The 14,942-nt window shown below is 42.3% G+C and overlaps 1 protein-coding gene across 1 annotated transcript; it reads left to right on the forward strand.

The window, feature by feature from the left end:
• Positions 1–3,070: 3,070 nt before the first annotated feature.
• LOC139334276 (basic helix-loop-helix transcription factor scleraxis-like) lies at positions 3,071–13,996 on the forward strand. Its single transcript, XM_070967071.1, has 3 exons — positions 3,071–3,471; positions 3,845–4,061; positions 13,910–13,996. Exons 1-3 carry the CDS (start codon positions 3,071–3,073, stop codon positions 13,946–13,948), a joined length of 657 nt encoding a protein of 218 aa, XP_070823172.1. The 3' UTR covers positions 13,949–13,996.
• Positions 13,997–14,942: the final 946 nt, after the last annotated feature.

Below are 14,942 nucleotides of genomic sequence, written 5' to 3' on the forward strand. Positions count from 1 at the left end.
GAGGTGGATACGCAGAGAGAGAGAGAAACATGGACAGAAGAGGAGAAACAACGGAGAAGAGAGAGTGATGAATGCTGTCTGTAACATTGTGTAACTCTGACAGATTATTCATTGTGCTATTAGTTTTCAGCAGCAGCTTACGGTTGCCAATCTACACAAAGGAGGCATACCAGTAATGGCGGTTGGGTTTAGAGTTTTCAGTAATGTACTACTGAGGATTGTAGACTTCATAGTTGAGTTTTACATAGGTTGTCAACCTTTAACCACTGCACAGTTGAAGCAGGAAACTAAATTTAAAGTTCAGTCGGTTCCTTGGAAAGTTGAGAAAGTTAAGTTGCACAATCACGGCTAATAAAATCCCCAAGACTTTAAGTAGGATAAACAGATTAGAATTTGGTGAAGGCTGTATAAAAGTTTTAGTGAATTCAGAGGGAGACCTGCTCGAACACCTCTACGCCTTAACACGCGTGGTTTGATAGATTTCATTCTGTCTTTCATTAGTTTTCTCCCACTCTTGTCTTTATTCCCTCCCATGTATTTGCTCCCTATGCTGTCTCCTCTCATTTTTACTTCACTTTCAGAGGAAGACAGATTATTAAAGGGAGTGTAAGTGCGTAAAGCAGCAGTTCCCCTACTACACACCCCTGAGCCTCCAACTCATCACCAAAACACTCCACCCAAAAATCTGAATCCCTTGAGAGCAAACTGCTTGCAGGTCCCTCAGCGTCACAGCTTGTGCAGATAAAAGGCTTCGGCCATGGCTGAATAAACCCAGTTCCCGGCTTCACCCACGAGCCCAGGCTGAGCTCTCCGGCACTGCAGCTACCAGCCTGCCAGCCTGCTGTCCAGGGACGAACATGGCACAGATGGGGAGGCCGAAGGAAGAAAAGAAGACACGGGGAGAAAGGCAAACTCTTACTTCACCACTCAAGCATCTCAGCTTCTTGCTGTCAAGAGTGTGTTTGAACAAAACATCCATTAAGTTCCAGTTGCAGTAAGTCTCAGACTTACCTCTTCTGAAAGCCTGCTCTGTTATTAACGTATATTGACGACAAAAGATTTGAGAGAGCACAAAGCAAATTGGAGAGTTACTCAGTCTGCAAGTCACAGATATGTGAGAGCAAAATTAAATTTGTGGGCAGGGGGACAGAGAGCATAACATGATCTGAGCATGCAAGAGGAATTGTGTCAAATGGGATTCTCACACTCGTAATGATCAAAGCTGCTCGCACTCACTTTTGGCGGTCTAAGCGCGAGCTCAAACTCAGAGCAGAGCATCACTTGTTCAATTTGACTGGGAAGTGAAGGATCATCCTGTTACTCCCTTCCTTCTACATTAAAGACAAAAGATGGGATGGTTAACCACCAGATGGAGACATAGAGCAGTATTTGCTTATTATCTAAAAAATGTAAATGCATTTACACTAAATGACTAAAATCCCTTTCAGTTTGTTGGCAAATTGTCTCGTTTTTAAGTCATTAAGACAGAGTCATTGTGAGCGTGAAATTAATTAAAAGTAATTATGAGCTATCTATCATTGTGGCTGTGTTAATGTGGTCTTAACTGCTATTTCTTGCATGGTTTTCTTATTTGCTCTTTTCCAGGTTTTGTGAATAATTTAGGAGGATAACATGACTCTGACATCCAGATGGGGGCATGTCCTGCTGCAGATTGCTGGTCAAAAATGGCTGGCAAGCAACCTTTTGTGTTCTCAAGTTCTCTGAAGACTAAACAGCTGGAGAAAATTGAGCGAGCAGACTCGGACCAGAGTGCCCATATGATCAGGACTGCACGTTCAAATCATGCAGAACTTCCATACTCTGTCAGATAAGCCTGGAAAAAGTAGAAGTCACTGGATTATAAAATTCTGAAATAATTTGATCAAGTTCTTTGTCATGTGGACATTTTGCCTCCAACAAAGTTAATAACTTTGAGTTCACAGTTTGTCTTTGAAGCGATGGTATATATTAAAAAAACAACACTTGACATTTGATATTTCATGGCACTGTCTAAAATCATGGCTTTATTACTCTTGTCAGATAACAACACTTTTATCTCTGCTTCATTTCCATTTTAAGCCACCCATCCAAGAAACTCAGCATCTATGCAGTATTCATATTGACAGGAATGTGTGTTTCAGAGGCCTCTGTGGTCACCAAGGTCACCAAACTCACCAAGCAAATGAGGGAGATGCAGGTTCTGTTTTAGGGTGGATTTCCCTTGAAACACACCAACGTGCAGCCAAAACAAACTCCCGCTGATGGTTTGCCTCCTGCCTCCGGTCTCTCTGGCCTGCTTCTAGACTGCAGTCGAGGGACCCTCAACGCTCAGAGGGAGGAGCGGAGTAGTCCTCCGGCCCTCCCACCGGCTATAAGACCAGAGGCAGACGGAAACACTCAGACAGCAGGCACACGTGGAGCAAAGAGTCAGAGAGGGAGAGAGAGAGAGAGAGAGAGAGGACATCAAGAGAGGCTGAGAGAGAGAGAGACCAACAGAGAGCAAGAAAGAGTCAATCTGCTGCCACAGACTGGGAGTAGTTTGTTCTATTGGGACTGAAACAGACAAATATAGAAACAAAGGACAAAGGCAGAGGTGGAGAAGAAAAAGAGGACAAATCAACAGCAACATCTGACATCAACATGCCATTTTGAATTTGGCGGTCGTCCAAAGGATTAACTGAAAGCAGAGCTGACCTTTGGGATGTGAAGTGTTTTTGTACGGGCCAAGAGAGAAAAGCCAGAGGGACCTGGAACCTGCGGCCACATGTGACACAGCAGCTCTGAGGTCAAGTTGCTCTTGACCACTGACGATCAACTTGCTGATCTTTTAAATCAAGCCTAACAGCATCAGAGGGGCTACATCTGACTCACCTGGCCTAACAGATTTTACAGAGAAGAGAGGCTAGAGGAGAAGTGACAGTATAAGAAGTGGACGCCTTTCGTCAGCAACATCAACGGTCAACATTTGCTAAATCACTTCTGGTAAGAAACTTCCAAACGAGTTGAACCTCAGCAAGTGGAAGCGTCACACAGATTGACCAGGAGCTGTCAGAACCTTGTTGCAGTGAAGATGACATTTGCCATGCTGCGGACAGCGCCTCCTGCAGGTCGCTTCCTATATGGCGACATCGCCCTCCTCTCTGAAGACGACGATGAGAACGGGAGCGAGGGGTCAGGCTCCGAGGAGCGTAACACCAACTCCTCCAACTCTGCTGCCTTCCGCCTGTCCTCCTCATCGCCATCTGCCTTTCACATCAAGGTGAACAGGAAGAGGAAGCTGTGCGGGGGAGTAGGGGGCGGAGGGGTAGATTCAGGGGCCATGATGGGGAGGCTTGTCCCCCAGGTTCCTTCTGTCACTGGAGAGGTTCGTCAGAGGACCGCCGCCAACGCGCGGGAGAGGGATCGCACCAATTCTGTCAACACAGCATTCACAGCGCTGCGCACTCTCATCCCCACCGAGCCTGCAGACAGGTACAGAGCAATGAGTCAAAAGGGCTCATGGCATTTTGTCTGATGCAAAAATATGTTCTGAAAATACAGTTTTTCCATCTGGGAACAAAAATAAGTCAACCTTGATGTAGCTCTGGCACCTTTCATCACAATTAAATGATTTTTGAGACAGGGCTATGATCTAATGAGCCAACACTGCATTTAACCATGAATGGATAGTTCTTATCAGGAAGTGGCATGAGATGTTCAACATCAAGCATCACTATTTACAGTGTATATCCTATATAGTACTCCAATGTTGTGACAATGCACAATACATTTTTTCAAATTGTTGTACATTTTAATTTTGTGTTTTAATCCATAACGATGAATGTTCTTCTGATTTGATGACCAGGAAGCTGTCGAAGATCGAGACGTTACGCTTGGCCAGCAGCTACATCAGTCATCTGGGGAATGTCTTGCTCCTGGGCGAGGGCCTTCATGACGGGCAGCCGTGCCACGCTCCCTCACCGCCGTTCTTCCACGTTAACTCCTCCCCCACCCGAGGATCTGACCAATCAGCCCAGCCAAAGCACATCTGTACTTTCTGCCTCAGCAACCAGAGGAAAATGGTGAGCAGACGACAATTATAAATCAACAAGCAAGTAAAATAAAGGCCAAAACAACAGAAAAAAAAAAAAAATGCTGTATATAGTAAGATCTCCAGCAAAGCAGTGTAATCAACTTTAAAATGGTACTAAATACAGCTTTCGAATGTGTCTGTGACCTAAAAAACTATAATAAAAACTTAAAAATAACTATAATAAATGTCTTTAGTTACTTTTCAAATACTATAAACAGAGCACTTGAAGTTCTTCATGCATAATTAAAAGAAATAGACAAAAGCCCAGATTTAGCCGAAGGGAAAGTTGATCATGCAGAGTGAAGCTTCTTTTGGGGAAACTGCAGTTCTTTAAGGTCAATTTGGTGTTTAAAGCTGACCTGAGATCAGTGACTGTGCCTATAAACCTGATTGGCCCTGAGGGACATTAAAAGCAGAACCTCTTTAAAGTCCTCTTCTGGGGTGAAGGACTGTGTATTATTGTTCCACTGGGGCTTCGTTTTACTCGAGCAGGTGGCTCAAAAGTTCAAGGTGCTTGCTGAAGCTCACCGGACAGTACCGTGAATGGGTGTAAGTGTCTTTATGTCAGAGGAGCTAAGAGAGGGCTGAGCAGAGCGGATCGAACAACACACAGCCTTTTTCACCAACAAGATATGCATTACATTATGTAAAAAAAAAAAAAAAAAAGTCTAACCCCGACTGTGGTGTTTTTTCCTTTCTGTTTTCAAAAATATGAATTTGAAGTTTACAAGGGTATTTATGCAGCGAGTGAGATTTATGACCGGGAACCCATGAAATCCATCCAAAACCATGTGTATAATTTGAAGAATGTATTGACGTCAGCCTGAATAAGAGAAGGTTTTAATCATAAGTGCTGAAGAGCTAACCTGAGATACAAAGATTGGCAAATGGCAATAACTTTGTTCCACTGAAACTGGATGTTTCAAGACACCAAACTGTCATATGTACTTTTTATATATTCAACTCACATGCTGTGTGTTAAGAACATTTTCCAAAAGCACTTCCAGGATGTTATTGTCCCGCAAAACAAAGCTAACAAAACATCAACAATGATTTTCCCAACGTTCAGTGTCAGCGACAGCATTTCAGATTAGAGTTGTGTAGCCATTCTGGCACTTTTCCCACACTCCTCGCTGTGCTTACACCTTCACAGAGATGCAGAAAAGGAGAACTGCATCCAGTGCGAAGTTCAACTCGCATTTGATTGATTCAACACAGGAAGTAGACATAATCAAGAACACTCCCGCCATGAGAAAGTTGTCAGTCTGATGAGAAATAGCAGGCAGTGAAGAATTCCTATCAGCTGGCTGAAATCAAATTTATGTGACTCCCGCTCCGACTTCAGCAAACACCACCGGCCTGTACAGGAGATGATAGAGAGGTGACGTCCACTCAACTTTCCCCCTCTAACCTAGCTGCTGCCCATTTAGCAGGATTTATGGGTAAGGAGCTGACATCTGGCAGACTCCCCCGTTGCCCCAGCAGTGTGTGAAAGCTAATACCCTCCTCAGTGTCTAAACCCAGAGACCCTTTAGCTGGGGGATAACCTAAGTCTCAGCAGTGTGTGTCTCCCCCTCCCTCCTGCCTCGCCTCTGAACCGTTGTGAGTGAAAGCCTAGACGTGCTCAGCGCCTGAAACCCAGACACCCTCGGCTGGGAGATAGCTAGCCTGAAAGTTGTCTCTCTCCTCTGACTCCTTTTCTTTCAGCTTCAGTCTGCCCTCCATGAGCTCTTCACCTCTATTCTCTTCCTCCTTTGCCCTCACACTCTCCACATTCCATTTCACTTTTTCCGTCTCAACGCTTTCCCCGAGCGTCTCTCGTTCCCCCACCTCTCCCTCAGCTGCCTGCGTATCGATCAGCCTGGTGGAGGTCAGAGCTGTCAGTAGGAGCTGTGTAATACTATCTGCTGCTGTCAGCTCACCGCTGCAGACGCATGACTGACCTGTAAATGCATGCTGGGTAGAAAACAATTTAGAAACTTTCTCATGTCAAAGCCTTCAAATGTAGACAGTTTCAGTCTTTCTTACTTGACGTCAGTCACGTTATGCTGTTTCCCATTAGCTCAGTAACAGTTCACACTATTCTCTGCTGTGTATGCTGCATTCAGAACGCATTTAGCAGTTTTATCTTAGATGTGGTTTGTGCAAAATGACCGAAAAGTCATTAGAAATAAGTCATTCCACATGTACTTTTAGTGTAACTTTAATCCATCACATAAAATAATCCTCCCCTCTTCAGTCCAGTTAAAGTGAACTAAGTTTTCCCTGAAAATGATCCTCTAACAAGATTATTTTCACATTTTTTTCTTATCATCAACAGATTCCACAAAAAGACACAAATCTTTAAAAACCGCTTACAAATATACAGTTTAGTTTTAGAAAATGTCTCAGTAAATTCCTAAAATAGCTGGGTGGTTGGGGTTATCAGCAGTGGATTAATACACATTTGGTGCGTTTACATGTATGTGGCTTTGGTCTTTCCATGGGATCTGCTGACAGCAGACTCTTTGAGGAGAAGCAGAAGGGATCCCAGGCTCACCTGGAAGATGAACGGTTAACTCTGATTGGCAGAACCTGAGAGAATTTCATTTTCCCTGGAAAAGTGGCTATACGGTGCGTTTAAGTGGGCTAAAGGGCAGAGGCAGTGCTGGTGATTACAGAGAGGAAACGATTGTGAAGGTAAAATGAGACTTTGTGTCCTGACTGCTCTCTTTGTATGTTTTTATGGTCATTGAGGTTCATCGCAGCTGTCAGCTCTGCTTAGACCAGCTGCTTCACTTGCACTTATTTCCAATGTGGGGGAGGTTGAAAGTGAGAAAAGTACACATTCATTTCCTCTTATTATGTGTGTATACAGTAAAACTGTTTCAAAACAAACAGTCTTGGTCATAATGACTACTGCACAGAGAGGGCTAATCCATTGCATATTACACATTCAGTGCAATATGACTGTGATCTCATTATGTGTGTGACTTAATGCACATGACACAGAAAGATTTCAAATGGATTTTATACAGGAGAAGGACGTATGATTTTTTCTGTGCATCTTCTCGTCATGGTAGGGTGGTTTTTCCAGGAAGTAAGAGTGAGATTGAAAATTATCAAAAGCTTCCTGTGGAAAACATGTATCTGCTGACAGCTCCAAAGGCTTTTTAATGGTTTATTTGGTTCAAGAAGAAGATCTTTTTCTACCCATGAATGAACTCTTCATCCTTCAGTTTATCGGAAAAAGTGTTTAGAGGCAATAGAAGAACAGTGAAACTCTCCTCAGCGTGAGCTTAAAGCACGAGAAGTTGTTGTTTTTCTTTTCTGGTGAGATTTGCTGACTCGTGTTGTTGCTCAGACTCAGTGTGGTGATCAGAGTGTAAATCTACTCCCCCTGCTCTACCGTTAGATATTCTTTTCTCCATTAAGTTGTCAGCTGCAGGTCCACATGCTGTGGGGCATTTCTAGTCAGTTTCTTCTAGTCAGAAGCCAAGCATCCACAATTATTTTGACAAATTTTGACTTTTCAAGAAACAGTTCTGGGGTGCAGCAGCAGCAGTTTGGCATGGACAAGCTGGAGCCCTACTGATGCCTTTGATACATGCAGTAAGAAAACGGGATGCTCCTGATGGCTACATCTGTAAATGAGATGTACTGGGCTGTGGATAGAGGATTGAGGTGAGCAAAGGGCTGCTCAAATCCCTGCGCTGTCTGGTTGATTGATGCAGATATCCTGTTTTAGGCCTCTCTGCTTCTGCTGATCAGCACAACTGTCAGGTGCCTGGACTCAACCTGCAGCAGGAAACCTGCACAATTACAGCTTTTTTAAATCATTGTGGCATTATTATCTCCTGTGCACCTCTGCTAGAAGTCCCCCTTTGTGGCGTTGAAATGTGTTGTACCTGCAGAGCATCTGCAGTGACACTTAAATAAATATTTATTTGTGTTGTAGGTGAAGGCAGGACATCAGTATCAGTGTAATCAACTGAATGACAATAAGATTATGTTTATTAAGCAGTACAAAGCAAAAAACACAAAGCTTTTCTAAACGTGCTAATCTGTCTACTTTGTTGTTTTTAGGCTATGGCGCTTGAAGCATTTTTACAGCTTCCTCCTCAACTGTGGCTTATTTCTTTTGGCCCAAAAACGGGAGAGGGTCAATTCAATTCAATAGCGAACGTAAACAGAAATGGCGATTCATCTGCCAGTAAGAGCAATCGTGCTGAACTTTTTCCTTTCAAGCTGGAGATGACATGTCCAAACATTTTCCATCATTTAAAATTTAAAGACAGCCATTTGGTGAATTAAACGAGAATTTATATGTTTAGAGACAAAATAAAAATCTGGCAAAAATATAACTACTATGATACTTATAGTGCGGTTGCTGTAAATAGACTGCTGCTCCTTTGAGATGGTTAGATTTAGTTGAGTTTACAAGCATTTTAAGGCACAACCCTGATTTAATTCCAACTCCAAGGAATCTTATTTATTTGGAATTTCTCAAAATTAAAATGTGTGAACTTAGCGAAACAGCAAACCTAACAAATGATGTATACAGCTCCTAATATCACGAACTGCTCTAATTTACATCTGGGCTGCAGTAAAACTTTTATGTGTGATGATTTTTGTGGGTGGCTGGAAAGCAGGGCGTATGGAAAGACAGTGGCACCAAAACTGCACCGTGCAACTGGAAACGGACTTATCTGTACTTGTGTGTTTACACGTGTGTGTGTGTGGGGGGGGGGGGGTAATGTGAACGTGTGTGTGCGAGAGAGAGTGGATGAGACAGAGAAAGAGTGAGTCTGTATATGTCTGTGTGTGTTTGTTGCTCTGAGATGGATGTGAGTGGCAAAGAGTGACATTACGTCCATGTAGATATACAGTATGCACTCACACACTCCCACACACATGCACACACACACGCACTGGCCTGCTCTCCATGTCTGGAAGTCATTGGCAGTGCAGAGCAGAGCAACAAATGAGCTAATTGTTCTGTAAATGATTTATCCTCTGCTGAGGCCTGTACAGCCAGTGTTTAATTCAGCTGCTACTATTAGAAACACATTGACGTTGAGCTTTGATGGTGATGTTAAAGAAGCCTGGAAACCACGCTCTGTGAAACGCCCTCGCTCCTTACACACACACACACTCACTCACACCCACACATATGACACATAGACACACACATGCAGACACGACCGTAGAAACACTGACACACGCACAGCGCACCACACTCAGAGACTTTTATCAAAAGCATTTCTTCCTCTCTCATATTTTTTCTAGTCTTTTCAGCCAGACGGCAGTTCATTGCGTCTTTCTAGACACCCAAAAAAAACCTCATATATGATTACTCACTTAAGGAGCCCTGGATCACGACTGTGCTTTCAACACCTTCTAAACTAATGGTTTGCAGGAAGTTGTGGAAACAGAGATGGAGAAGGAGAGAAAGAGAGGCAGAGAAATAGCCAGCGACTCAGCAGGATAATCAACTTAGCTATTTATCCTCCAGCTTGGACAGTTGGTTTTTGACTGTGCCGAAACTACACTTTGCTTCTTTATGGAGATCAAATGAAGCATGCACCTTAAGAGGGCTTAAATGCATGGATGGGACATGTGCAGGAGCACTCTAATGACTGCGGTTTTTACAGTCATTTGGTTATTAGTCTGTTTTCGCTGGAAAAAAGCATTACGTCACTTGCATGAAGTAGACTTTTCAAGGTCATAGATGAAAACTAAATTACTCTCATTTGCAGATAATGCCGGTGTTGACTTGGAGTTAATGTTTTGTGCCTCATAAGCCTGTTTGCTTCTCAGTTCAAGCTATGCTGATGAGGTGCATCGAAGGTAGCGAATACACTGCAGGCAGTTTTTAAATATATTCTTGCCCACGTTCAATATGCGTCTGTGTGCGTCTGTGTGTGTGTGTGTGTGCGGGCCTGGCTCTGTGTATGACGTGTGCCTTCATGCATGAACCTGTCTGTATATTTTCAGCACAGATGGAAGCAGTTAAACCCTAATTTAACGGCAACAGAAGAAGTCGGGTCAGATAACTAACAAAATCTATTAGCAAAACTATCATTCTGTTGTCATTTGGTCTTCAGGGGAAGGGTTGCTCATGAAGCAAATTAAAACAAAACTACAGGAAACCGAACCAGGCAAAGAGCAAATCTAAAAGAAATCTATAACATAGAGAAAAGCAGAAATTGCCAGTTTAAATTGTCCAGCTTCTTAAAACAATATCTACTTAAACTAATGACATATTGGCTTTGCAGGGTGCACATTGCAGCACTGATGATCAAGTGCTGGTTGGTGTGTAGTGCAGCAGAATGAAGTCATCAAAACTGAGTTAGGCTTGTTCTGGAGTCATTATAACCAATTATTAAAATGTGGGAATAATTAAACGCATGTGTGGCCGGCTGGTGCGAATTACATCTGATTAGGCTGATCTAAGATAAATCGTGTTTTTCAGAAGCCATCAGGATGCTTATTAGCAAACCACAGTGAACATGAAGTACATGTCTGATGTTTCCAAGCCACATGGTGGCAGACTGTGGCTTATTTGGTGCATTCGTTAGCTTAATTCAAAAGTCTGATGTGTTATTTATTGCACTATTTTAATGTATGCCTGTAATCCTCTAATCGATGATCATTTATGAGGGTAATTACAGCTTCTATTAGACACTTGAGGGAACTGACGCATATTCACATATTTTCACTGGATAAACTAAAGGGACATTACCAGTTTTCATTTCATGGTTGAATACCAATCTCCTTATACGATTGTTGGGCCAGTACCCAAGTGGAATTATTTTTTCCAACCAGTCATTCCTCTCTTCATGCAGCCAGAAACTAAATTAGATGTTCATATTTGACAGAACAGCTTAACGCAGGAAAAAAGAGAGAGAGAAAGAGAGAGCATGGAAAATCCACATTTATAGGTAAAGGAAAAGCCCGGATTGAGTTTCGGAAAAACAATATTAAAGTTTGAATTTGCATAAGATGCCGTGAAGAGACTGTTTACTCTCTTCTCACTGAGGTTAAACAGGCTCCTTTCACCTTGGTAAAACAATAATATTGTTCCAGCGTGGTAATATCATCATATAGTATCTAAAGTAAACATCATCGGGTAATCATATTAGTGTTGGACAAATCACCCCCCTGGGAGGTCATGGTATGTGTGTGTGTGTGTGTGTGTGTGGGTGGGTGTTTCGAGAAAGAAAGAGAGAGAGCAGAGATGTCATCCGACCATGCCCTATTAGTCTTCAGGAGATTGTTTTGACTACCAGGCCGGCCTTTAAGCCCCCCTCCTCCTGTTTTGACTGAACCAGTTACACTCCAGCTGAACCAGCTACAGCTGTGCTTCCCAAACTCACAGCGAGACGCTGGCTAATTACTGGTGATTTCATAGTAATTTGATGTAATTTGGTAAATCATCCAGTTGTCATGTACCCACTCTCTCGAACCTGCTTCAAGCTTTTTTATTTCCATTGATAAATACGTAATTTTCCACGCTGCCTTCCAGCAAACGCCAGAGAGCATGGCTGCACTTGTCTCTGTTTTATAGTTTGTGTGAGGAGAAAGCACAATAACAGCAATGTCATTAAGGCGAAAAGTTTTCCAGGTTCTCTGTGAACAGCAGTCACAATTCATGAAGACTATTCCATGTGATCGTACAGTTAAAACACAGACACTTCTCGGGTCATTTAGGCTTCTAGACACTACGAACGATGGTTTAAAGCTCTTGGTTGGTGACCATCGATTGTTCACATCTTCTTATAGTGCATTATGGGATCATTTGTTACATGCAGTCCCACCCCCTAGAAATGACATCTAATAATCTAATAATACTTGTTTGCCTCATCAATAATTAAAAACAAATGTAGAGTAATTGCCGTTAAGATGAAGCGGGAATCATGACAGTTCTTCTACATTGTATCTGCTGTTACACGATAGAATCTCTAGGACTCAGTTAAGAGTAAGTTAAGTTACAATAACTCAAAGATTGAAAATGGTCAAACTCTGTACACAATGTTCACAATGTTCGTGGCACAGCAGCACTACAAACATGCTGACTTCTAAACAAAAGCCTCTGATGACTCCATGATTCTGAGGCACTATCAAGATCAAACATTCAAATCTTAATCTTAATGTTTTTGTTCCAGAAATATTTCTGCTACCTTAACTAGACCCCAACCCTGACCTTAGCTAGACATTTCTCAACAGATGGCCATGTCATTTAGTTTTGGTGCCCAGGAAATGTTTGTGGAAATCAGAAAAACACACCAACAAGTAGCTGATTACAGACATAGCTAAGAGATGTTTACTTGCATACATAGCCAGCAACATAATGGTAATGGTTCATGTCTCGATAATAGCAATCTAACAATGATCCTCTGCTCTCAGTCCAGCTGGAGGACGTATTGACAATAATAACTCACGTCTCCTCACACTCACCTCAATCAGTGGGAGGACCGATTCCTGTCCAAATCCTATGATCTCACTCCCTCATTACTGCCTGATACCCTTCCAAACACCTACCCACCTTTGTTGATGTCAGTCAAGCGGATTTTTCCAAACACCTACACTTGGTGCTCGGTCTGGGAGGAAATGTGTAACAGGTGTTCAGCTGATGAGAGGAATGGGGGGGAGGGCGAGAGGGTTCGTGGAGACGATAGGAGAAGGGAAAGAAAAGTCAGGAGAGGACAGGAGTGCAGAGAAGTTGACCCAGACTCAAGTGAGAAGTTTCACCCAGCACCTCTCTGTGCTTTTACTACCACATGAATGAAGTTTGCCTGTTTTCACTTGCTTTTTGTCCATGAACGGTGACCACAAATTAGGTTTGCCAGCACTTGATCAAACATCAGCCCTGAAAAGGGATTAGTAAGACTGCATGGCATGCTGCGTATCACTCTGGCGTTTTCAATGGGCTAAAATCCCTTGTCTTGGAAAGTGAGTGGTAGATGGCCTGAGAAGTGTGCAGAGCAGAGGTTAGGTGAGGAAGGAAAATGTGATGTTATTTTCCTGGCCAGATAGAGAAAGTCTCCTCACCAGCCAGGAAATCAAGGCTACTCTGTTCTGATACCACAGATAAATGAGAAGCATATCATCATGCCGGGCTGTCATACATCAGCTCATGATGTCACTCCTCAGACTATAATAAAGTTAACTGCCACTACCGCAATTAATGTACAGTATGTGTGCTACCGTGCAGAGTGTGTTTACTGCATGCAGTCAAGGTTCGTTTACTTTTTCAACCTTTCTGAAGTAAATACAGCACAAAGCCACACAAATTTATTGTGCCAGTGATTGCAGTAAAACGGTATCCATTTTGACAATATGCACTACATTTTCCTGGAGTCCCATTTCATGACACTATAATAAAGGGTTGACATCAAAGACAGCGGCCTGACTCACCTGTAAAATATATTTAAATATTTGAGCGAAGGGTGAGCAGCTGTCCCCTACCTGCAACCCTGCAGATATGCTCTTAACCGCTTTCTTGCAGGGAGTTAGATGAGAAGATTAATAGCAGTCTCCTGCATGTATGGTAAATATGAAACTACAGCCAGCGGTGAGTTAGCCTAGCTTAGCATAAAGAGTGGAAGCAGCAGGAAACAGCTAGCCTGGCTCTGTCCAAAAGTAACAAAATCTGTCCAGCAGCTCACTAACGTTACATCTGTCAAAACCATGGGGTGTCAAAATGTTTTACGTTGCGGTTTTACTGGAGGTTATGTGCTGCTAGCTGTTTCCATACTCTCCAGTCTTTACGCTAAGCTAAACAGTGCTGTTCCTTTGAATTGACTTCAGTGTCGAATCCTCAGCGATGTGACATGTCGTTTCTCTCTCTTGCAGAACAAAGACAGAGACAGGAAGACGGCCATCAGAAGCTAACAATGAGGACACAAACCACACAGATGAAATGCTCATCTCTTTGACGGGGCTTTCAGTGATTTTACAATCGCTGCAACTTGAATACTTATCAGACTTGTGATGCATTTCAAAGACTTTTGAAGGACTTCTTTAGCACTTCCAGGACTTTTGAAGGAACCTTACCAAGCATCTCTTCTTCTTTTTTACTTTTTATATTGCTTTACAAGAACTTCATTCCTGTTCAGGGAGTTTTCAAATATGTATGAAACACTCCTGAAAAGTTGAATGGTACTTTTTAAAGGGCTTTCACATGATTATCAAGACCATGAAGAACCTTTCAACAACACTTGTAAGAGACTTTTTACTGTATTGTTCAAAGACTCAGTGACTCACTTAAGAGTCTAAGGAACTTGTGGCACATGATGGAAAAACACACAGAACCTATGAAAGACAAATTTGTACTCATCAAAAGCTGTGTGTTATTAATGTGTAAACTGAAATATAAATGTATATTTATGTGACATAACATATATAATGAAACTATGTTATTTAACCCGGCATTGACATTTATGACAAATAATGAAAGGTATAAAGGTGCAAAATCATTGGCTATTGACACAATTTATGGCATCACAGAAAACATGCTGGAACTTTGTGGTATTGGTTATTCCTAATAATCATTTCTGAAAATGTCTCAATGCTGGAAAAATAACTCAAGATGACCAATAAATTGTTTGTATATCTGGGAGTTCATTTATATGTTGGTGGTGTTTTGCGCACTGTCAAGTCCCCCTCAGTTCCAACCAATAAACAGTAGAAAAGTTTCCACTGTGCCGTTGAGATATTTTCATACCAAATGGTGGTTTTATCATACTCTTGCTCATTCGGGCTGTTGGGGGAGAGATAATTTTGGAAGTTTCAAATAAATTCCTTCTCAAAAAAAGCAGCACAGTGAGCATAAGTGCACAGTGGATACACCTGTAGCTCACATCAGCCTAATTCCTAGTTTTACTTC

This window comes from Chaetodon trifascialis, chromosome 7 (genome assembly GCF_039877785.1).
Source record: "Chaetodon trifascialis isolate fChaTrf1 chromosome 7, fChaTrf1.hap1, whole genome shotgun sequence".
NCBI lineage: Eukaryota > Metazoa > Chordata > Actinopteri > Chaetodontiformes > Chaetodontidae > Chaetodon > Chaetodon trifascialis.

What these genes read in the sequence shown, in the direction of transcription:
- LOC139334276 (XM_070967071.1), top strand. Translation starts at nt 3,071, where the DNA reads ATGACATTTGCCATGCTGCGGACAGCGCCTCCTGCAGGTCGCTTCCTA. An exon ending in CCCACCGAGCCTGCAGACAG is followed by an intron (nt 3,472 to 3,844) that starts GTACAGAGCAAT and finishes TTTGATGACCAG; the next exon opens with GAAGCTGTCGAAGATCGAGA. An exon ending in TCAGCAACCAGAGGAAAATG is followed by an intron (nt 4,062 to 13,909) that starts GTGAGCAGACGA and finishes TCTCTCTTGCAG; the next exon opens with AACAAAGACAGAGACAGGAA.